Source organism: Cylas formicarius, unplaced genomic scaffold (assembly GCF_029955315.1).
Source record: "Cylas formicarius isolate icCylForm1 unplaced genomic scaffold, icCylForm1.1 PGA_scaffold_6__28_contigs__length_40554024, whole genome shotgun sequence".
Lineage (NCBI taxonomy): Eukaryota > Metazoa > Arthropoda > Insecta > Coleoptera > Brentidae > Cylas > Cylas formicarius.
In genome coordinates, this window is record NW_026844347.1 from 23,806,876 (window position 1) to 23,832,817 (window position 25,942).

Genomic DNA, 25,942 nt, shown 5'->3' on the forward strand with positions numbered 1-25,942 from the left:
AAAAGTTTAGGTTTGTTGTTCATGGTCTATTTTTCGAAGACAGAGAGTAATAAGAGCTCATTATTTATCCAAAGCCCGTAACGGGTGGTTAACCACATTTTTAAAGCACCCTAATGTTTTCCATTAAACACCTCAAATTTTACGCTTTTTGTAAAAACTTCAACCTATTTTATGACGGTACCCATTAATCCGCGATGTGTTGGCATTGTTTCCCGGATTTGAAACAAACCGAACTAATATCATAGACCTGTATGTGGTAGGGAATAAGCGAGAGGGAATCCACCTGGGAAATACTAGGAAATATGGGAATATATTAGAAAATATTGGAAAAAAGCGGATATCTCTGAGAATATTATTATTTTTTCTAAATTTTGCTCTACCATGCCTAAATTTCGAAGCCCAATAATGGTTGCACTTTTTTCCTACCATGGAAGCATAAGCAACTATTTTAATAAATTAAATCTAGGTGTAAATATTAAACTTGTACCTCAAAGAATATAAAATTGTATACTTTCAAATTGTACAGAGAGGCGACTATCGAAAAGCTGTTGCAGCATTGAAAGAAATTTCCTGTAAAATCCAAAAATAAGTTTGTTCGTTAGATAGGCGTCTTTTTCATCTAATACTTTTATTTTAGCGTTTGTTTTTTAAAAAAACTGGTAATAAATACGTTTTTCGAATATTGAATATTTGTAAATTTATGTTTTTCAACTTTACGGCCTTTACCAAATCTCTCTCTCTCTCTTTTTTATTTTAATACCATCTAGGAACGTCAAATTTTGGCAGAAATGCAAAAAATATGTCAAATAGTTATGTTCCAAATAAAACTTAAGTTACGCTTAGATAAGAGGTTATTAAAAAGTAACAAGTCTGTAAAATTTCAGTTTGCAACTATCAAATCTTGTATCAAGTTTAGCTCACTCCCAGGGTGCTCCGGAGGAGGTAAAGGTGATACAATTTTTGCTCAAAAATTTGTCTCCTTGACAAACGGGTATTTTTTTAATTTTGTTCTTCTTCCGCCTGTAATGTACCTAAATAGATTCTCCTTGAGTAGTAAAAAATTGTATATAACTCTAAACGCTACTGCGAATGTTTATTAAATTTTTATTTTATTTATGACTGAAGATGTCCATCAACGTTTAACATACTATATTTTTTCTGCTATACCACGCATCATCCGTCTATTTCTTATTGTACGACCAAAAAAAAAAGTGCATTTATTGCCTTGACGTTTTATGTATTTTACAGTACCTTTACCGCAGACCTTCGCAGGACCGCGGTAAAACCTATCCCAACAGATGTTTATTTTGCATTAAGTAGGTCTTTTGAGATGGACCGTAACGAATATTTGTAGAAATTTTTATTTGAAACCTAAATAGATCGTTTTGCATTTGATTAAGCATTGATGCTGCGGGGTGTTTTCGAATAAGTTTAATCTAAATGTGTTACGTGTATATTACGGAGGTATTTGAATGTGAAATTCCTAAGACGGTCCTGGAATGGTTACGCGTAAGGGTCTGCTCGGCAGGGTGTTCTATAAGGGGGGCTGCGGTGTTGGTGTAATAAACAGTAGGAAAAGTTAGGCACGGGGTCGGTTGTAATAACACAATATTTCTGGTCATGGTATACCCGCTTATACACGTGTTGTATAGCCACGTTTGAAAAATTTATATTATTTTCTACTCAAAAACCAAGAAAGTGGCAAGCTACGAAAATAGTGCAAGTAACAAAATCAGCTTGCTGGTGTAGATCTAATTTATCAATTACATTCGGCCAGAAACCTCTAGAGTGGCTGTAAATTTTGGCAACCAACTGAAGATGGTATAGAAATACATTTTTATTTAATTTAAAAATAATTTTGTAAGCCTTGTTATTTACACGGTTGCTTTGTTTCAGGTACGTTGTCCGGAACGGTCCCGGTCGGAAATGTGGGTAAGAAAGAATAAAATCGGCGCTAAATCTATGTAGATAAGTACTGGCAAGTTAAAAGAGTAGGGGCGGAGACATGCGCACTTGTCCAACAACCAATGTAAAACGAGAACCAATAGTATATTTTTTTAACAGCGACATTCAATAAGTTTATCTTTACGCTAATTAGACTTATCTTATTCTGTTTTCTTTAATTTTGTAATAATTGCGTTATTAACCAGCATAAATTTTATGCTGCTTGTATTCTTATTTATAACAATTTTTAAGAAAATCTCAAAGTTGCGTAGTAAGTCGTCAAGCTCCAAATAATTTTTGTTTCAAAAGTCGACCTTATAACCGAACTTTTCTAGCCACAACTAGTTTAAAGTGATTACGGAAGAAAGTAAAACACGATAGATAATACGTAAATGGGTAACGCAGTAGCTCGTTCGTTATGCGTCTGTACCAATTCGCACGCTTCTCAATGAAAACCGTTTTCGTTTTGTAAGTATTTGTTCCATTAGGTTTGAAGCACGTCATTAGGTAACGTTAATTGGATGTTTCGAAACATATAATTGTATGTTACGCTTCGATTAGAAAATTTTGAAATGGGTATAACTGAGTACGGTTTAATTTCTTTTAGTGGTAGTTGCGGTAAGAGTTTCAGCAATTTTTGCCTTTGGTTTGACTCTCTGCTCTATTTTTTTATTGACGTATTGCAAAAATATGATGGTCTGTTTTTCTTGTGTTTATTTTAAATGGAAATCTCATCGAGTCTAGTAATTTAATGTTAGATTAAGAAATTCTTTATGTGCTACTGCTTTGTATGTGAAGATAGGGTCGATTTTTTTGCCATTGCAATTGACTGCACCAAGTATCGTATTCGGATATTCCTTGAAGAGGGTGGTTATATGCAAATTGGACATCACAAACGCATAATAATGTATTTTAAAATGCATATTATTTCCATGGGTTCCCTAATAAGCCTACAATTTTTCGATATTTTGAGATGGACTATTAAAAATTATTATTTAAATAACTGTCTCTATCCATCTGTGGAGTTTTACAAAGCTTACATTATTTTATGTTTCTTTTCAATCAGAGTAAAAGAAATAATTCTTCCACAGGTTTTGCACTAGGCAAAGAAGTAAATTAGGGTCCGTATACTATTTCTGAAAGAAAAAAAGAAAAGAGGGGAATTACATTAGCGCTATCGCTCATTACACTATTAGCTATTGCCAAAGTTATATCTTTAAAGATGTAAATGCAGTAACCTGAAAAATTGTAATACCCCCACTTTTGACACGAAAAACCACCAATCAGAATCAGAAAAAAACGGTGGTTTTGAAAAATGGAGGAAGTGCATTTATTTCTATAGTCGCAATTGATAAATTTATTAAGTTTTATTAGTGCGCTCGATGGAAAAAGTATCTATCAAATAATGGCGTTAACTTTGTTATTGTCAAATTTAGAATTATTGGCTTTCTTACATCTTTTGATTTTTTTTTGCGTCACGTGCAATGGTTAATTATTTTAAATGGGTTCTCCATTTTTATATGTTCATGCGGATAGTGGTACAAATGATATATGTATCAGTATTATTGTTTTCTCGTGACGTGGGTATATATCGCGCGTCTTACACACCGAAGCTGTTGGCCCATATTATATCGCAAAAGAGAAATTAAGGATAAGGTGTGCCTGCGGCTCTGTTACTTGTCTATAATTATTATTAGAATGTTGACTGATTGTCGGTTTATTAATAGGTTGAAGTAGGTCTAGACCCGCTCACACAATGTTGGTGGTTGTTAACCGGAAGTTGTTCGCTATACCCGAACATAGGAAACGCCAGACAGTAAAATAAAATGTACTTCGACTAATGCATTAAACCTAACGGTGTTGGTAAAATTACTTATGGCAAAGAAATATGTAACCAAATGATTAAAATAGAAATGTGCCCAAATACAGTGGCCAAGTTATTGCTTATTACAGAATGTCTCACGCTCGATGAAAGATGGACTTTTCAGTAAGACGCGATACTGAAAATTTGGTCATGTAGGTTATTGATTCTGCTCACCGATTCAAAATACTTTCCGTGTCGAAGTGTTTCCGCGTTTATCACAAACGATTTTTTATATTAAAGCTACTTTTTTGCGAATTAGCACTTCGTGTTTTATCATATTTTCTAACATCTAATTGACGGCCGACGTCGTCTTCCTTTTTACAATATTTCTGGATTCCTCCTGCACCGGTTTTTGCTGAGTCGAACTTGATAACGTTTCGCCAATCATCATGTTGACAACAAAATCCGACTTAGGAGGAATCCAGAAGTTTTGTAAAAAGTATTACAGTAGCCTGTGGAAGTTTCTTTGAAAAAATGACCTCGTCTTACTTGGTGCGCTCTTGGTCTCCACTACAGGATTTTCTTGGTCCATCTGCCGAGGTTGAGTCTTGCAATTGCGAATTATTTACCATACAAGTATATTGTTTAGTTTATATCATTGCAATAAAAAATACATAATGGTATGTTATCTAGCAAGTTTGATAGACGTAATTTTAGTTTCATTTAACCCGGACGGACTGGGTGTCCAATAAAAGCAGTTACTGAAGAAATTTATCTTACTGAATGACCATCGGAACTAACAAAGTCATAATACCATCGCTAAAATCTACCAAAAACATCCCATCGTTCCCAGACCCATGAGTAAAATGCAAATACCTAAGCAAAGCTATCGTGTTAAGGTGGCGCTTTAGAGGTAGGAAGAAGTATTTTTCTGATCGGATTTAGTTATACACTTTACCGGATTGCACAAGTATAAAAGCGGAACTAATCAAGAATGTTTTATTATCCGAAGTTGCTGGTCGATAACATTTCGTATTTTGCAGGTCGGTCCAAAACGATTATCTATTCGTTTATACGACTGTACGTATACAACGAAAAGGAACCTCGCCTATTCCGTGTGTATCATTAAATTTCTAGTACAAAAAACCGAAGAACATAATATGGAGAGAAACCGTTACGCGTTGAATCTGTAATTTGCGACCGTATTCAGAATATGACGACCGACTGCGAACCACCTCACTAACGTCAATTCCTGTATACTTATTCGAATTATTGTCAACTGGATGGAAAATGTCGCGTTCTATCTGGACAATGCGCGCTTTGCATATGGGGGACGATTTATAATACTCTATTTAATTTAATTTAATTGGTGAGAACACTGTAGATTTTCCATGGCAGGCTGGCCCATACAGCAACGCTTACTAGAGAAGTCGGTTCAGAAGCTAATGTTGAGTCGTCTTTCTTCCATGGTTTTCAATGTCACTTGACTCCATTGACCAGGTACGGTATTGCAAGATAGGTGCAAGGCTACCTCGGGTTGTTATGCTTTGCTACCGAACATTAGGCTTGATAAGAAATTATACTTGGTTTTGTTTTCCTATTGTTAGATGAAATAGTTCGACAATCCCAGATGTTTTTTTTTGTGTAGAATGAATGTTGCCCAAGGAAATAAAACAACGTCGTGTCTCATTTAAAATTTATACGAGAACTTTTTGTTATGCGACATTCAAGCTATTTTACCAGGTTTGTATCTCACCAATCTTACTAAATTAAAATATTGGTGCGAGTTTCTCCATTACTCTATTAATTTATGGATGAATACTGGAATATATTTGTGGAAATTTTAAATAAAACAACACCAATTAGATATTAAAATTTTTGATATACTTCTCCAATTCTTCTTTTAAAAATATATGAATCTCGTACCTAGTTAGCAATAATGTCTATTTGAAGATATATAATTTTTTCAAATTTTCTGATGGATTTTTGCCTTTCTGCTGGGTCAACTAAAAATTCGCAAATAAAAAAAATTAACCTTACTTTGAAACTTTTTTTGGTATCTGTTGAAATAAAGTTTGTGTCAAATTATAAGAACATCCTAATTTTTTAAAATCCTTCTCTTCAGTAAATAAATTATCTCCTGCTAAGTCCTACTCTGCCTTAAGATTTTGAAATTGAAACCAATCTTGCTTTCTTTAAACTGACTTGACTTAAGATAAGTTCAAAGTATTTTTTTGATTTATTGGTTTAATATTATTAGATATTTGTGAAAAAAAAATTGCCTACTCGTGGAAAAAAAATATTGGGGTTTAGTTACAAAAAGTAGTGGTAGTAGTAGTTTTACCATAAATTATCCACATTTAAAATATCATTTTTTTTAGATTGTAAATTCTAGTGACTTTAACGGGAGGCGAGTTTTTGAAATTACTAAAGGCACTTAGGAAAGCATGCCGGAGAGTCAACAGGCTTCAAATTTCAATGGGACGTGATAAAGTGGTTGATAAATAACCGAGTGTGTATGCCGATGATAAGGCTATAATGGTGTTTATTCATCGATTTCCCATTAAAGTCGGCTATTTTACTTTAGGAGAGAGTTCTTTGATTGTTCGCCCGACGCCTTGAGCGATCTTTTTTATCTACGATAAGGGATAATATTTTGGGCGTTAGAACCAAGTAAAGCAAAGTAAAAAGTAAATTTAAATTGCATCATTAAGAAGTGCAATATATAATAAATAAATCATGCAATAAAAGTATTAAGTTGTGGATTGTCGTGAAAAAACAAATGTTGGAATTAAAATTTAAAATTTGCGATGCGTCATTTTATGTTCTGTTCAAAGATTGCAGTGAAAAAGTATTAACAAAATGATTACATCATTTTACATCATAAGGACATCAGAAAACATAAAATAATGCAGAAACATCAGTTACTAAGAAATCATCTTTGTTTGGGGAGTTAAAACATAGCGAAATTAAAATTTGAAGTGACTGTTAAACGGATATTTATTATGCAAAAAATATTAAGATTCTCACTCTCATGACGGTCCTGGAAAGAAACATAGTTTTCAAAGCAAAGCAAATTTTAAATGCGCCATTATTTCTATTGATTAAAGTTGCTATTAAAAAGTGTTTTTAAAATAAAAGCATCTTTCTTATTAAGAAAGATACGGCAAATGTTTAAAATCGCAAATATTTCCATTTTCAATATAAGGACACTTCGAAAATGTGACACCCTCTACATACACAATTAACGATATGAGCAACCAGTTAATTCGATTGGAAAATTATTGTTGGTTGTGGGTGTAATTTGCGTGTATCTATAAAGTACCTATTTGTTTGTTATGTTATTCGTGTCGGCTACTTTGCAAAGTTCGTATCTTAGCAGGAAAGGAGGCGTGATAAATGTGAAACTAATAGAAAAATGTGACTTCACCGTTCACTTGCCGCTATGCCTAATGCCTATTAGCATATTATACAAACTATTACGGCTATTGACATTTAATTAACCTTGAAACGGGACATAACGAATCGGCCGATTTCCGTTACCGCCGAGAAAAGTAATTTTTCCGATTGCTGTCCACGTGTGCCGGTTTGATCGCTGCTAGATCACCACACATGGAGAAAACGAATTCAGAAAGTTGGAAACTGAATCAATTAATCTGCACCTGCTCGAAAGAAAAAAAAGGTTTCAAAATCCTTTAGTTTATTATTATCGACATTAGTGCGAATCATCAAATTATAAATCAATCTTCGATGGTTCTGATGGATATCTTTACACAAATTCAACATAACATGAACATATTTTCATTTCTTTGTGTTTAACTTGAAGTTAACTTTCTCGGTTTTGGGGTTGAGAAATTATAAAAAGTTTGTGTTTTTCTCTCCGAATATCTGGGTTTGAGCATCTAACATAACAGGAAGAGTCAAGAGGATATTTGGAGAATCGATACAATTCGATATAATTGGGATCGAATTTGTCACATCTGCTATAGACATTTATTATTTATTTTGTTGTCGGGAATTAATGCTAGAGCAACAATCAACCATACAGGATGTTTTAAAAACTTTTCCGTTAAGTTGTAGTGTAAATAAAATATTATGACGCTAGTGCGTGTTTCAGAAGATATGTGGAACAGAGGCCCCAAAAAATCCTAAAATCCCCTAAATTAAATTTAGATTGCTTCATAAAAGCTAGCCTCCCCCCCCGGCCGCATATTTTGTCTCCACACTTTGGGGATATTTTTAATTTTTGAGGTAGAAATGATATTTTTTAAACGATTTTCATTACTAACAACGTACACTTATTTAAGGTGGTTAGTTTGAGGTTTGAGTTATTTGAGGTTATGGCCGATTGAATGGTCTAAATTTCATTTATGTTTTTTGAACAGTTTCAGAAATAATAATTAATTTTTGCAGAACCTAAGTAAATGCTTAGGATGATAACTATATGCTTAAAATATATGGATAGAATATTTATTTGTTTTTAGTTAATATTCAATGACCTCAATTGTATTGCACCGCCCTTGTATATGTGTCTTTGACAGCGGTGTGACCAAGGTTTTCTTATTGAATAGATAATTTCGACAATGCAGTTTAAAAATAAAGAAATTTCCAAAGTTTATTTGTAGAAATTATCGATGTTATCGCAAAAACAACTCGCCAAAGGCCATTAACCCCGCGCATCAATGGGGTTTCAACCCTCTTCGCCATAAATCCTGACGTGACGAAAAGAATTACGGAAAATCGTGGCTGCAACGATCCGGAATGATAATAAGCAACTCGAACTTTAAACGGTCCACCCACTCCATACTTTTGTGTCGTTGGCCGCTTTCATGATAATAACAACGGAGCGGTTTTTATTCTGTGTACGTGTGTAGGTAAGCGTTGTCCGGATTCGTGTCGAGTAGTGGCCTTCAGGTACCTACCCGAAGGGCCTCTGCTCCCTTTTTTTAGCCTCGATAACGTTGCCGTATGTGCCAATTGTTCGTTAGCATGGCAATGCCAATGTGATGGATAGTTTGATCTGTAAGACTATAATTTGGCAAGCACCTGCCTGCGGTGCGTGAGTAATTGCGGAAAAATCATTGTTTGAAAAATACATAGCTACAGGGTAGGTTATATCAAAGAAAAGTTTCGCCTTTTTGAACTTAACAGTTTGCGGAGGTGTTATACTGGGAGTAGTTATCGGAGTTATCGGAAAAAGTTTGTAAAGTCGCTTTTTTGAATGCGTTTCACATTCCGTCGATGAATGAAGATCTTAATATTTTATTTTGAATTTGTTAGACAAACCAAATGTTCTTCAGGTCTTAGTTTTAAGGGCAAATATATTATTTCAAAATGAGGTTCATTGCATGCATGCATGCATTTAAAATTGAATAAAAGCAGGTATAGTTAGACTTCAATCGCTGTATAATTTAAGAGATGTTCTTTGTTTAAAACTCCTTCAAATGCTTTGTGATATAATTTCATGCCCGACCTAGGCCACAGCTCAGAAGGTGCAAAGAATAGCAAACTGATGCGTTAGATTCACATTGGGTACTAGAAGCTGGCGGCTCGTGAGTCATAAGCTTGGATATCTGCTCATTGGTCGAATATTAAGGACAACCTCGTGATTGTGCTTTAAATCATCACCAGGTTCTAACGACTAAAAATCCCGCCAACAATTTTTTTCCAAAAAATGTCCATACATTAAAATATAGGATCGAGGAGAATTTTAATACTTCGTTTACATGATTCTGAACAATTTGGAAGATCTTATCATCAAATCACTAAAATACATAACGCCTTGTAGCCATCCTCAACTTTGTGTCACTACATACCGGTACAGGTTCAGCTTGTCGCTGCTGGCATAGGCAATATCCTTTTTATATATTTATTTTTGTAATATTTCTTTCCAACTTTTGGTGCATTACGTCTTCCGTTTAGTGGCGAATGTGCAACGTTCTATTTAATCCGCGTACTGTGTTTTCACAAGTAGTTATAGTTTTGACTTAAGTGGAATACTACCTCATAAAATTTTTATTTTCGTTCGTTTTCATTCGTTCAATGTGTATTATTATTATTAGCCGACTTTACTAAACACCAGAAATATATTTTTTGTAGTTTGTTTAAATTTAATATTAATATTTAATTATACTCCAGAAACTTAAATCTAGTACTGAATGTTAGTGACTTAACAGATCGCGTAACGCCGCCAAAACCGTCACCGAATAACAAGCGTATACCGAAACCAAACCCTGCGTAAAGCGCAAATTGACATAGAAACGGCAACATGGCACGCGGTCGTTCCGTTCGAATTAGCTTGCTTTTTTGTTCCGGCGCCCCCGATTATTATTAAGTCGACGTTCGAAAAATGACATAAAACAAAAGAAGGTGAAAGCGCCGAGCCGCCCGCTGCAATTATTGTTATTGTCGCATTTTTGCTCTCGCACCGTCAGTCGCGATTGTTTCCGAATCGCGGTTTGCGTATCAAGCAGGCTGCGTTTGGCAAGCAAAAAGTTGTCGGTGCGCGGGTTTGCATCCGACTTTCTGGAAGTGGTAAGTTTAAAGAGGCGTCATTGTGGACATAATTAACCGTGAAAAGATCGAAAACACATAGCCAAAAATTTACTTAACTTTGCCGTTTTTTCTTCGGATCTTTTAGGAACTGATACAGATTGAGGTTAATTAGTAAGGTATTTCTATCGACAAGCTGATATTTAACACGCTTAAAACTAACTAATCTACCAATTGCATAACTAGAAGGGTGGAAAGCTTACATATCTCACAGCACTAGATTATTGGTTATCAAAATCTTAAACTAGCAACACAACAGTGTCGTGCGCATAAATACCATTTTAAAGTAAAAAACTTCAATTTTTTTTGCCAAATTTTACGACTGCTTAAAGTTGGGGAAAGGAAACTTTCAATTAGCACGCAAATTAGTAAGTACCAACATGTAATTTAAAATAGGAACCTCGTGTTTGATTTTACAATAATCGAAATGGAGTTAAGTTATTCTAAAAGTCCTATATATTTTGAGACCACCACCCATCGTGGCCAAACTTCAAGGAGTGTTCCACACTCGGTCTGGTCCCAGCGCAATACCAATTTTGTGAACGTCGCAGTTTTTTAGGAACATAAGGTCAATAATTTTCTGTCAACGCGCTAGATTGGCGCAGAAAAGGTTACATACATCCTTGATCTGCATATTGAGGGCGTTTTATTCACGATAGGGCATAGCAGACAATGATTGGCAATTTTTGGCATTATTTTGATATGTAGTATCTTTATTTTAATTTGGTTAACTTTTTTTCATAGACTGCAAAAACACGTAATTGTGTGTGCAGTATCAGGGGTAATGGTATATTATGCAACAAGTGCGGTAAACGGCATTTGAGTCACGAGTTTATTTCACACGAACGGGCGAGTGTTTAATAAACGAGTGGCTTAAAAAGTTTGCCAAATGTGTTGTATACTATACTTTTTCTACGACAGTTAGTTTTTGGGTACATTTTTGCAAAACAACACGAATACATTCACTGACAGAACCATCAAAATTCAAGCCGCGCGGTAATATCCCGGAAATGACGCTTCCCGCACGCTACATCGGTGTATAATTAGGTATTTTTTTTACTCCCTCTGTAAAATACCTAATTACCCACCAATCTAGCGTGCGGGAAACGTCACTTTACCACGTCAGTTTCGTTTCCCACGAATCCGAGCCACTTCGGACATTTCCGGGATTTTACCGCACGGGTTTGGGAGCAATCGGAATGTTTCGGAGATATTTCCCACGACTTGAATTTTGACGTTTGTCAATTCTGACAGTCTGGTCAGTGAACGTATTCGTATTTTGCAAAAATGTACCCGAAAACTAACGGTCGTAGAAAAAGTATAGTATGCAACACGTTCGGTAAACTTTTTGACTCACTCGTTTATTAAACACTAGCTCCGCTCGTGTCAAATAAACTCGTGAGCCACTTCGGATATTTCCGGGATTTTAGCGCACGGATGTAAGAGCAATCGGATGTTTTCGGAGATATTTCCCACGCGTTGAATTTTGACGTTTGTGAATTCTGACGGTTATGTCATTGAACGTATTCGTGTTGTTTTGCAAAAATGTAACCAAAAAGTAACGGTCGTAGAAAAAGTATAGTATGCAACACATGCGGTAAACCTTTTAACTCACTCGTTTGTTAAAAACTCGCTCCGCTCATGTCAAATAAACTCGTGAGTCAAATGAGGTCTACCGCACGTGTTGCATACTGTACTTTTTTACGACCCTTAGCTTTCGGTTACATTTGTGCAAAACAACACGAATACGTTCACTGACATGACCATCAGAATATACTATTACAGAAGGGAGTACAAAAAACGTTTTTTTTTCTAATTTTCAAAAAAATCGTATCCAATAGCGTGTTATGGAACAAGTGTGGTAATAGTATATTATTCAACAAGTGCGGGAATAGTATAGTATACAACAAGTGAGGTAAACGGCATTTGAGTTACCGAGTTTATTTGGTTCGAGCGAAGCGAGTGTTTAATAAACGAGTGACTTAAAAAGTTTACTGTACGAATATATTCACTGACATGACCGCCAGGATTGACAAAATTCAAGCCGCGCGGTAAAATCTCCGAAAACATCAGATTGCTCCTAAATCCTTGCGGTAATATCTCGGAAGAGTCCGATGTTGCTCTGATCCATAAAAAATAAAAATGACGTTGAAATGACATTTTCCACACGCTAGATTGGTGTATAATTAGGTATTTTACAGAGGAAAGTAGAAAAAATTTAAGGTATCCTGCAATTTTCATTGTTTAGAGTTATATGTATATACAAGGTATATGAAAATTTTTGTGCAACCATCGTTATTTAAGTTTAACAAACAACTATCTACGAATTATTGACGACGGGTCCCTAAAGCTATTCTATATTACTGTAATTTTCTTTCAAACAATTCATCATCAGCCATGTCTAAGTCGAGGAATTAATATTAAACCGTAAATCATTCTCTCGCTAAAACAATGACCGGCTCTGTAAAGCAATTATACAGGATGGCCACTTTTAGAGATAATCAATTAAATGGGATAAAGGTTCAAGTTAAGCATAATGCTCTGAACCTACCACCAAACTTAAATTATCTGAGGGGGACTTATACAAAAAATGTTATACCAAAATTGCAGATGAGTTTCTTCGTTCGTTTTGTTCGCAGAGAGTTACAATTTTCATCTGCTACTACCAGTAGCTTCAGGTGAATGGTGATGCGTCAGCAAGTTTGATTTATAAACAACCCACGCAGGAGGAATCCAGAAGATTTCTAAATACTATGGAAATCAGAATTTTCTAAAAACGGACATACAGTAGCCGTAATATGATTTTATGTGTTTGTATTGCATGCTTACATTATTTTTCTTTACATATTACGTAAATAGGCTCGAAATATTAATTATAAGATTAGCTTAGTTTTTTTTTATAAAGAACTTAAAAATGCACAAAAATTTACGGTGTTTTATTTATTTTCGTAGTAGAAATAATAGAAGCAACTTATTTTGAATCCTTCTTATAACTAGGAGAGTACAATTCCAAATAAATGTGGCAGGAGTGCAATATTAAAATCAAGTAATTTGCTTTTTATGAATTCCAATTGAAAAGGTGACCACCCTGTATACTTACGGAAATTATACGTCAATGAAAGTAACGAGGTCCCGGATATATTCTTGGAGCACCTCTGCTTATCCTTTAATCACAATAAGGAACTGTTGCGTAATTTTGAGTTTTCGCACACTTTCGCCGACATGCGGATTGTTTATTACGCAATTAACATTACGTTGACATTTGGGTCGAGCACTACTGTTCTAATTAAAGCGGTTTCAGGTGTGTACTTTTAGAAGGCGAAGTTGCCAAAACATGCAAACCGGGCTACTTCACAATCCTCTCTTCATTTATTGTAGAAACCGGTTAGCCCTATAAATTTGAAAAAAATCGTCAGGTCCTGCACGGACGCCATTGGCGACTAAAAATATTTTGATGTACTTTTCCAAACAATTTATTTAACTCATTTAATTGTTTGACGTATCAGTGAACCATTTTAGTGAATTCAGGTCTTTTGCCTTCGTCTACAGTTTACATATCAATTGATTAACGCTGGAAAATATATTTCTTAATGATACGGGTCTCATGTGCATGAGACGAGTATCATCAGGTACATTTTCCATATTCTTAACCGAATATTAGTAAATTGAAAACTTGAAAAGTTTTGTTTAATTTCAAACAATAAAAACAATCATTTCCCTAGTGCTAAAGTTTATCCTTTTGGGAAATGATTGATGTGGAATAAAAAACAATAAATATATAGAGAAAAAAATTAAAGAAAAAATATCGTCTATGTTTATGAACTTGCGCTATACAACTAATGGAAAGTTTATGGTAAATTCAAATCACATTTTTATGTATGTGCACATGTACATGTAAAGTAACGTATTGTTAATATAAGTATTCTATATTCTTAAAAGTATTTCTTAAATATTATAGATTTACCATCTCTACTTAATATACATTTAAGAAATCGGTTCGCAGAAAATCTAAGGATAAAATAGCATATATTATTTTAGAGTCAAGCCACTTCTAAAAACCAGATACAGAATTTTACTGTCTGGAATTGATAACAGTTGCCTCAAGTTATTACAATTTCAGATGAAAATTTTGAAACAAAAATATCATTTTTTCTACTCCCTTCTGTAAAATATCATATTATACACCGATCTAGAGTGCGGAAAGCGTCACTTTACCACGTGAGTTTCTTTTCCCACGTATCCGAGCCCCTTGGGGACGGACGCTTGGAAGATAGTGGGATATATATATATATATATATATATATATATATATATATATATTTCTGCTTTTTTGTCTCACCAAGTAAAAGTGACAATTTTAATTTCCCCACTCCAAGCTACTACTCCAACCTTCTCACTCTTCTTCAAACTGTTGTCGTTCCGCTTTCAAAGGAAATCAGTTTCCGTTGCGCTGCTGATCAACCAAACTATTTAACATAATAGGTACAGGACTCGAATCAATAAGTCGGTGGAAAGAAATGTTCTGGGATAAAATAAACAGACAAAGGAATGACGAAAATTTTTACGACCGTTTTTATATTTTAACGCCGCCTTTGTGTAAAAGTCAGACGGCAACATTTAGACCTAGACTTGAGGCAGACAGATACTGACGCCTATATACAGTAAAGAACTTTTATGTTTACTGTAGCATTTAAATAATTTATGTTCAGAGGGCGGGAAACTGGCGTGTGTGGGGTGCCCGGAAAGCCATCTTCAGCGCCTTTAGAATAGAAAGCAAAATGAAGTATACAGAATTGTTACCTTGAAAACTATTTGTCAAATACGTTATTGTTATTAAAATATACATTTAGAAATGTACATCTAAATCAGTTATTACCAAGAATTAGAATTAGTTTGAGTTTAACTTATACGCACTCATGAGAAATAGATTATTATTATTATCACAGTTAAAAAATTCGACTGCATGAATTGAAAATAGTAACATTCAAAAGTGCAGAGGCATATGGATGACGAGTGTTTGTTTGTATTGACCAGGCAGTTTATAAATGTCAATTGCTAAAGTCATTAGGTGTTTTTCATACAAATAATAAAAATAGTTTCACCTACTTCAAAATCTTTTTTCACTCTCTACTCAAAAATACCTATTTTTGAACGAATCACGAGTGCGAAAAGTGTCACTTTAAGACGTCAACTTCGTTGCCAAAGGTGTGGAGTTACACATTTCGGATACTTTAGTCACTTGAATTGATTATTTCACTCAGAGCATATTATCGTACAGTTTTGCAAAAATCCTTCAAGACGTTGATAATCTTCTTCGGACACTCGTTTATTCAACATTCGTTCCTCTCGTGCCCAATCTCATGACTAAAATGAATTTGATCAAACTGCATAATAATATACTATCAACTTTCAACAAACTTGGAAGCGTTAGTCACTGTTTTTTCTTTAAATCTTTATTTTAAACACTAAAAGGGAAACGAATTTTTGCGTTAATTATGCTTATAATGTTTGTTATTATCGTAAAAGTTTGTTTTATTACTTTACACTTACACTCTCACTTGTAAAAACGATGAATTGAATGGCAGATGGTAGGTAGTTTTCATTTCTTTCTGTTAATGTGTAATAAGAGTTTGAGTTGTTTATCCAAAAATTTACCTCTTCTCTTTACTGTCACTTAGATTAATTGGAACAAGTCGGTGATTATTATATTAACAAAATGTACTTACCTCATCCTTATAATAAGTTATAATTATGCGTATTGATGTATTGTGTCATTATTCGAACACCCTCTTTATCGTGGTGTAAGTAATTGTAACGAATGTTGTAGATTATTACTTAACACCAAAGTAACGATTAGAAAATTCGGAATATTGAAACGTTTTCTTTTTTAGTTATAGTTTCTCACGGCGGAGGAATTTTCTGTACCATTACATATTAAGTAAAACACAAAATATGCTTTTACTTGGGTGAACGTAGTTTGGCTATTGATATTGCTAAATTTCCCGAAGGAATGAGATATAGTATTAATAATAATGGATATTCCAGTCTCTTTAACTCGCTCATGTCGAAATAATGAATCATTAAACCCAAAACATGAGATAAAATTGAAATTTCATTCGTAAATACCTTCTTATTTGTTTAAGTCCTAGGTAATTTAAGTAATTTAATTTAATTTTCCTAGTTTATGTGCCAAAACAGCATTTAAAATAGAAATACAACAAATTTGATGGACAGCAGATTTGTTAAAGAAAAGCAATAAGGTGTTTCCGTGAAAAATATCCCACAAAAATCGTTAAGGTTATTTGTAGCAACCGAGGTACAAATTTAGATTTTTACATTGCGAACGAGGGGCAGAAGCCAGGTGGGCCCGATATACGGTCAAATGCGAATATCTCGATGCTCGTTTGTCATTTGTGCCTTGTTTTTCGTTTGAAAACTGATTTACGGTCGTGTTGGTCGTAAATAAAGGGGAATTCGCTTTTAAAAATGCGACCTCCGTTCTGGTTTTCCACGGTCATTAGGCGCGAACGAAAAAAATCTGACCAATCATCATCGCCGCGTTGGTCATTGGCACTTTTACGACAACCAGACGTGACGAAAGGGGTTTGGGGATCTCGTGAATCTTTTGACTGGTTTTCCAGATGAACAACGAATTAAATTAAATCGACATTGGTAGCAAACGATGCGAAAATTAAATTAGTTTTGGTTAGTTGTGCTAGGAAGAATTGGATAGATAGGAGCATGGTAGTGAGAGTCTCAAATGTTCTTGAGAGAGAATAGGAAATCAAGTTCTACATTGCTGAATCTACTAGTTAATACAGTTTTAATAGTCGTTGAACAGCGCTCTAATCTTTCTCGCGAGGTCAATATAAGACTAGGCGTGTCGGTTAGTATTTTTTGATTCAGTAAAGTTCTGGAATATTTTCAACAATAAATGGATGACCGATGCGATCAATATTATTTAAATGACTATTGATCTGAAACGGCAATATCAATTAGTAGGTAATCAATTAAGTTGGAGTATTATTACACTAACCGATTATCGATAATCAATGGCCTATTTCCATTAAATTGATTTGCGATTTTGATTCCATCAAGTGCTGAAAATGATTACTTTCTTATTGATTGTTCGTATTTTTGTGCTGATTAATGTTCGCTATGTTTTCTTTTTGACATTTTGAGAGACGCATGAAAGAAGTGGTTTTATTCAAGATGTTTCATCCATTCATACAAGTTGGTAAACCCCTTTCCCCTAGTTGTATTGTGATGATTGATGATTCTAATTAAAATGGAAAGAAAGAATATGAAAGTAAGTTTTCTTGAACTTATGGACTGTATTGCAATAAATTTTATTTTCTGAGCTTTTTGGATAGGCAGTATATCTGAAAGGTTGTAGTTGCTATTCGGATCTGTCAAAAATCAAAATAAATAAGAACTAAAACTTCAGATTTTCACGAAATTATATATTATGATATATATATATGATTATTGATAAAGACACGGTGTTGTCGAAACAATTGTCATGTCATAATATATAATTTCGTGAAAATCTGAACTTTTAGTTCTTATTTATTTTGATAAATGGATTTTCATTAAGTAAAAGTCACGTCAGTTCAAATCTGTCAAAAATGTTCAACAGGAGCGAGGGTTGGTGGTCGTCGTTTTTTCAGAGTTGGTGATAATGTTGGATATATATGATTTATTGGTCGTCGACTACACCGCATTTCCACCATTTAGGTACGGGTTCTCCCACAGGGGACCGGAACAATGCAGAAATCATGCAGTGACGCATCTAAAAGCCCGCATGGATTGTGTGTGTATACCTGCGATAAACCGAAAAACGGAACCAAGTGTAGTAAACCGTTGCCGGGGTGAACGACACGATGGGCATCGGGCAGCAGCGCCTTCCTTGGTATATTTATTAAAATCCTTTCTTCACGCCGTAGCCGAGTTTGGCACGGAAGGCACCCGGATGACCTTGGTGCGAACTGTAAAAGCGGCGCCCGTGGCTCGTACAAGGTCCTCTGGTCGCGCGTCGCGCCATTGTGCTCACCATTATTCGGGGAAAGAATTTTAACCGAGGCAAAAACCCAACGTGGGATGTTCTCTGTGCTTTCCGCTGTATTAAATCGTTTTGTTTGGTTAACGCATTACCAATATTTTCAGGTAGTAGACCCAGATCGGAAAACTCGAGTCTTTGTAAATGTCACCGGCGCAGACGCCGAAGTCTGTGTGTTATATTTGATGGTGTTTTGTATTTGGTGGCGTATTAAAAGCACGACCAATTGTAAATGGTCTTCTTGGACATCAGCAGAATTTCCATCAGCTGAGCATAAGTAGATTTTTTTTTAATTTCATTATTATCTAATATAATGTATTCCAAGAAGCTGCTTAGGTAATTTTGTTTTTGGTATGTTATTTGCTTCATTCGGTCTTAAAACCTCATGGTAGTGTCCAGCAAGATCATCTATCGTTAATTGGCTATGGCCTTTTCGGCACCAAATTTAAACCCGCGAATCGCATCGATATTCGAACGCAAGAAATTTTGAAAGAAACCATTAACTACGTTAATATAGTAAAGTGAGCGAAAGGATGGAGAGACAATAAAAAATAAAACCGTATAAGATATGAGGGAGCGAAGCTACTCACCTAACCAACCTGAATGAAGAGATTTTATAAATTAATCTACATTAACGAGATTGTATCACTGCGAAAGAGAGGTTATAAAAATACATTTATACACGTTTTAACAAAAAAAAAACTCAAACATATTTTTATAGTCAGCCACTTCAATGGAACGGAGGCGCTGCAAGGAACTTCGTAAATAAGCAAAATTAAATTGAAAATAAAATAGTATTAATTGGACAGTAGATTAGTTTTAAGACATTTTCTAAAATCGCAAGCGGTCGAGTAGCACTTGATATCATCTGGAATGGAGTTGAAACATTTAGTGATGTTATAGTTGAAAGAAAACAGATAGAGGGCAGTACGGTACTGCGGTAGAGCGATTGGAGGCTGATGAATATCAGATCTCTTGACAAGTTTTTCAAAAAGTTGGTTTGGCTGTTTGCACTGCGCAATTTTAAAGATTGAAGTACATAAGTGGAGAAAAATTCTTTGGTCGAATTTAAACCATCCGGATGTGATCAAATTTCCTGATATTATTACAAAACCTTAGACAACTGTTTTGCAGCTTCGGTAGTCTTACGTGATGTTTGCTGAAGAGAGGAGGCCAGTATACAGTAAGATAAGAAGGAAAGATTAAGAGAGTCGCATAACCTTAGTTTGATATCTGAATATCTAAATATCTTTAAATATCTTTAAAAATATATATTTCTTAGTTTCCCATAACTTCCCTGAAGTAAGTAAGAAACATGCGATTCGAAATGAAGATTGCTATTAAAAAACACACCCAAATTCTTTCAAGAATCGGTAATTTTAATGTTCTCTTTATTTACGACAACCTTAAAATTCTTGAATGAGCTAGCGTTTTTTCCCAAAAATAACACCTTAGTTTTCGTTTACTCATTTTTGCGAGAAAAGGTAAAAAGTATTGCTTATACCGGGTGTTAGGCCTTTTATTGATGATTTGTCTGATCTTGTAGATATTGTTGCGTATTTTGGATTGACAAAAATTGCTCTGGTTTCTTCGAACGCCATGGTGAAATTAAACAAGTCAAGTAAAACTTAATAAACAATTTGTCGAAAAATAACATAGTCATTAATTATACGTACGACTATTATTTGTTTGCGCGCTCCGGATTCTCGTTTCAACTAACTCACAAGCGAGCGCGGCACTCCGCGTTTATAAATCGCAGCGCCTGCTCGCGATAAGGGTGGAACTTTCGAGAGTTCTTGGAATGGAGACGGGTCAGGCTCAGCCCATTCGGGTAGCTCGTCACAATATAAGATATAATAAAATAAGTATACTATTGTTATTTATTTAAAAACTATATGTTATCAAAACTAAATTAGAATAGATTAGATAATAGATTATCAAACTAAAATTAACTGGGCTGAACCTTGTTTAAGTTTTATGTTTAAGCATGTAAACTTAAGGCTATAAAACATGTACATCCCCACACTCATCGGATGATTTCTCAACTTGATTGCAATCAGTATGTTTTTCTGTAACAATGATAAAGATGATTTTATTGGTGGTAATTTTTTGTTACGAAAACACTATTTTTCGCAAAAAAACATATATTAACAACAAAATTCATTTTTTATCGTATTTTAAGCCGCCAGATATGGTACTGAGAATAACATTTATAGCGACTTTTTGCTTCGTTGCAATCGCTTTACGTTTACATGTCATAAATATAAAAGAGCTTTTTCATCTTGAACTAAAAATAAAAACAAATATCATTAAGCGTAACCTGATTGAACTCTTTGACATTATTCTTCTTGCATGGATTTGTAAACAATGATTTATAGCTTATTATATTATATCTTATTTATAGTGATTTATGGTTGCATCTTTGTGTCCGTTTTTGATGCTTTTTTCATTAATTCTAATTGATTTGTCAATTATAATAATAGCACTTTATTTCCAACAGGTAACATGACCCAAATACAGGAAATGTTAAATATGAATTATACAATATATATACACGGGGGACGTAAATATTAATCTTAAATCTACTAATATGCACCTCATATGAAAACGTAATTGTTTCGGAAGAAACGGACATTCGAGTCAATAATGAACTAACTTGTAGAGAAATGAAACGAATTGCAGGTCTCTGCGAAAACTCATAGGCACTACAGCGAACCTTCCCAGCAAAATATCGTGATCAACTCCCCTCTTGGGATATGAATCTTTCTCCCTGAAAATGAGATACTTCAGTAACTACCTTCTCTGCACGCTCTCAATGGACTGAGCCTCTCAGTTATATATTGGTGACCACACCACCGAGTCTTAGTGAAGCTTAGACGTAACGTATCAGTTAAATAACACTTTAACAATAGCTGAGCTACAAAAATGTCTGCAATTTCTTATTACGAATCCCTAAATATGCATTGCACCGGAAACCATTTTACAATGTGAGATGCAAAAGAGAACGTCTGTTCAAATAAAATCGCCAGATCCTTTACAATGGCAGGTCTAGTCAGGATAGTACCATCCATATTGTAATTAAAGGCTATAAGGGTTTTTGTGCTGTGGTAAGAAACCACATTACACTTGCTGATGTTAAGATACACCACTGTCCTGGTTTTATTGCAGTGATATAGTGATATAAGATCGTCTATAAATTTAGGTAGAACCTTGAGGGATACCAGAAATTGGAACAAAAATAACTGATCTAAACCCTTCAATCTCAACCAGCTGTCGACGGTTCACCAGATAGGACATCAACACTGAAATCAGCGAATCGCAGAAACGAAATTTTTGAGACGCCTTTTTAATCAGTAAGTGATGGTCTGGTCAAACGCTTTGTAGAAGTCAGTGTATATGACGTAACTTGACCTTACTTGTTCAGGAAGTCACAGATATAAGTTGGTGATAGATGATCTTTTCGGTAGATAGTTTACTTCTAATTTTAGCAAAAATAAATTAATATTATATAATCTCCAATATTTTCTAAAAATTGCACAAGATCGTAATAGGCCGGTAATTTTCAAATGCGGAAGGATCACCTTTTTTGTGAAACTTTCGCAATTTTCCAAGGTTCTCGACAAACATCCGTTTCAAGTACCAGGTTAAAGATGTGGCAGAAAGGAGCACACAGTGCGTGGAAACCGTCTCTCACGTTGACACTTGGTATGCCATCAGGACCGGCAGTTATTTTGTTTTTGAGTGCTCGGTTTGCGGATAAGACATCCTGGATGGTAAGGTTAGGTATGTTGAGGAGGTCGGAATTAAAGGACACGGTTGAAGATATACATGGATCTGGCTGGGATAGGGTATAATTGCTACCAAAGTACTTTGCAAATGTTGCGACAACCATACTAGGCCCATGGGATGGCATAGGACACCGCGGCTGGGATTCGCGAATCTGCCTTCTTACTCTAAATAAATGCTAACTTAAGCACGAACAAAATCAGTATAGGCCATGCGCGACTGGAACTTAATTGACTGGCGCAGTGCGTTTTATCTGCCAAAATGATAAGAAGAGTTATGTTGCTTGAAATTGCATAAAACTCTCTTCTTCTCAAATATATTTCTTTGGTGAACCATGATGGAAATCAATCGCCTTCGTCTCGGTGTTTTAGTGGGCGTGCAAACGACAAAAATATTGTTTAGAATGTCGTAAAGAAGTGTTAGAGCCCTGTCGACATCCCACCCAGTCAATTATCGAATAGTGTCTATAGTATTTTTGAATATAATTGAGAGAACAAGACATACTTTTTAAAGGTCTATGTTTTGAATAGGCATTTTCTCGTGTAACTAGGGAACCCCACGGCGAGACTTTTTGAAAAATTCTAAAATTATGTCAATTTTTTGACGATGCTTTAATTTAACTGTTTATTGTATTTTGATTCATACGTGACTGAACAAAAGATTTTTTTTAAAAAGATATGCTATAGGCATTTTCTGATACAGCTACGGGGCGAGATAAAAATGCTATTCGACAAATTGAATTGGAGAAAAATTTTGAAACTACAGTGACTCACAGCTTAAATGATAACAATAACTAACTGGTCTGAATGTCTATTTATTTATTTGAAAAAAAAAACAACTTATTGAAGTCAAGTTAGTAAAGAGCCTTATAAAAAGTGTGAATTACTTTTTATCTTAAAGATGCCTTACTTAGCTAACAATAAAGAATTAATTAAATTATATACAATATTAACGTCACAGCTTAAATGATGCAAAACAAAATATAATCAAACCAATAGAGCATAATTTGAAATACTACTGCTAATATTTAGTGGGGCCTGTAGTCTTCAGTAATTTTTACTTTTAATTCATTCTTGTTAGATATTGGGGCACTATTTACTTTGTCTTTTTAATGGCACCCACAAATTTGCAATTATATTTAAGTCTGTTGACTGGGCTGGTGTCTTAATAATATTTGGACAGTTATAAAGCAATCGACTGCGGACCCGAAATGACGTGTGCTTTGGATCATTTTCATGTTAGAACCGATAATTGTTACCATATTTAATTTTTGTCTTAATATATCCAAATACACATAGTGGTTAGTTCAATCAAATGCATTATACCTAATCCTGCAGATATCATACAGCCCCGTAACATCACTCCACCTCTACCGTGCTTTACCGGTGCTTTTAAATTTTTCAATTTTAATTCTTCCTTAGGCTTTCTCCATACTGATATTTTTCCATCGGATCCAAATAAGTTTGTTTTGGTCTCATCGGCAAATATTGAATTCCAGAAATTCAAATCCTTATCGATATGCTCTCTAGCGAATGCCAATCTCACGCGTCTATTTCTTCGACTAATGTAAGTCTTATTTCTGGCAGTTCGACCATGTAAATTATGTTTTCGGAGGATTCGTCGAATTGTTTCGGGGTCACACCTTCTTCCAAACTGTCTTTCCACCTCTACACACGTTTTTGGAGCACTTTTTTTTTGGATAATTCGATACCTCTCTTAGATTCCATCCATCTTATTCTCGACCCTATTTTCGTTACAGTAACGCTCAACAGTTGACGGGCATTTATTTACCATTTGGCTATGTTTCCTTGGCTGTATCTATTTCTGTGATGAGTAATAATTAAATTTCTCTCAGAAATTGTATTCCGACGACCCATTTTTAAAAATATTCGTTTTACTGAACGAAAACGTTTTAAAATGTCAAACTAAATTTCAAATTGATAAGTTTTACTTAAGCTGTGGCGTTAATATTGCATAATTAGTTCTTTATTGTTAACTAAGTAAGGCATATTTAAGACAAAAGTAATTTACCCTTTTTTAGAAGGCTCTTTAACTTAATTTCAATAAGTTGTTTTCTGTCAAATAAATAAAGAGACATTTAGACCAGTTAGTTCTTGTTATAGCGACTGGATCATATAAGCTGTGAGTCACTGTATGTCAAATTTTTGACTTGTTACTGTGTTTTACAATAATTTTGATTCCGCGTCCCGTTTATTTCGGCGTTCCGCCATTGTCTACTTGACCCACTTGGTCAGATCCCGCGTTGCATAGGCGTCCATTCACTATCGACGTAGTAAGTTTTGGCACCTTCCCGAATTTCCGCGTAAAAAAGCCGCTCCGTTTGTTCCGACAACCGCGAAAACCGCTACGCGTGTTCAGTATGTTCGCGTCGCTTTGTACCGAGCGTTGCACCCGTCCACCGCCGCGCCGCCGTCCGAAATAAGGACAAAAATAAATTAAATAAGATTTTACATTGTTCGCGTCGAACGTTGATCGGCCCGCGATTTTTAAAGCAGTTGCGAGCCAGTCGTTCGTCTCGATCCCACGACATGTTCGTCGTTTCGAACGTGTCGATTCGAACCCTTTAAATTTTGCATTTGCGTTTCTACGAATAAATAAATTAACATTATCGCGTTTTGTTTGCGTATCGGCGGGTTTGGTTTCGTCGGTTTTGCTGCCGCAACATCAGATTCTTTGGCGTGACGCCGATATCGGTTGATCCCGCCGAGTTCCGTTTTACGTGTTTATATATTTTTAATCGTTACGCGTTTGCCTCGAGTGCTCGTCTGTCGGTTGCAGTGTGTGTGTTTGTGTGAAGTCGTTCTTTCGTTCCCCGTTTTTGGATTTAGCGGTTCACGATTCCAAATTACTTCATCGTCTCACCGGAGTTTGCCGTCAATGTCGGCAGGTATGTGGAGAACCCAAAACTATGTAATTGTAGAACTAAGGTCACCTGTATCGAAATGCTGTCGATAAAAATGTTTCAAAAGGTGAAGACTATCACAACCTACTTGGGTATGCGAAGGGACTAGAGAGGGGCCCAACGAATATTTGAGCCACTTTCATTGCAAAATTATTTCTTTTTACAGACTGGTGGTACTACCGCCCGGGTTTAAGTCGAATTTATGGGTCTTGTTTATCGTTAATCATTCATAAACACTGAAAATAGTGGGCCAAAAGCGTCCACGTGAAAAGTGAAGAATTGTATTTTAACAGAATAAGAATTTCACATCATGCACATTGTATTAGTTAGCCTTTTCTTTTTTATTAAACATTAAACAAAATACGTTATACAGAAATTGAATTATAAAAGATTATAACATTTTTCGTCAGCTGAGAAATTGTCATCTGCCCTTGTCGTTTACCTCTTAACGGGTAGACGCATTTTTGGTAATTTAGGCGGTAATAAATACAAACATAGAAGTCTAGGTTTTAACTTTTTGTGGGGGAAAGACCTTTAGCTTAGTTTTTAAGTTATATTTAAGGCCCTACCCACATGTTTATAAATACCTGATTTTATAAATTAATTTTTGGGTTCTGGGGAGTGGCAACACATCCTTTCCTTCCGAATAATGACAAAAACGGGCAAAAAAAAATATACAACAGCCTTTAGCAAATAAATCACGCACCTTATACTGCGTCGGCGTGCGAGTGCCCGGCCGGGGCTTCAAGCATCTATCGGGTTGGCTTGGGAGATCACACTCACGATCGACAAGAAAGCAAGTCAAGTGCGGAAGCAAAAAAAGGATGCTTCCCAAAAAACAAGCAAGCATAAATTAATTAAACATAGAAAATTG

General features: G+C 35.1%; 1 protein-coding gene across 4 annotated transcripts in view; it reads left to right on the top strand.

Moving 5' to 3' along the window:
* The window catches only part of LOC132703351 (protein phosphatase Slingshot), a 200,946-nt gene that overhangs the window by 110,233 nt on the left and 64,771 nt on the right, over positions 1-25,942 (top strand). The window contains exon 2 of one of the 4 annotated variants that reach the window (XM_060672548.1): positions 1,897-1,932. The exons of 2 other annotated variants lie outside the window; for them this stretch is intronic. In XM_060672548.1, coding sequence (XP_060528531.1) covers positions 1,897-1,932 — 36 coding nt within the window. Of the gene's footprint in view, positions 1-1,896; positions 1,933-24,604; positions 25,054-25,942 lie in introns of those variants that run through there. One more of the 4 variants, XM_060672550.1, reaches the window with a different exon arrangement.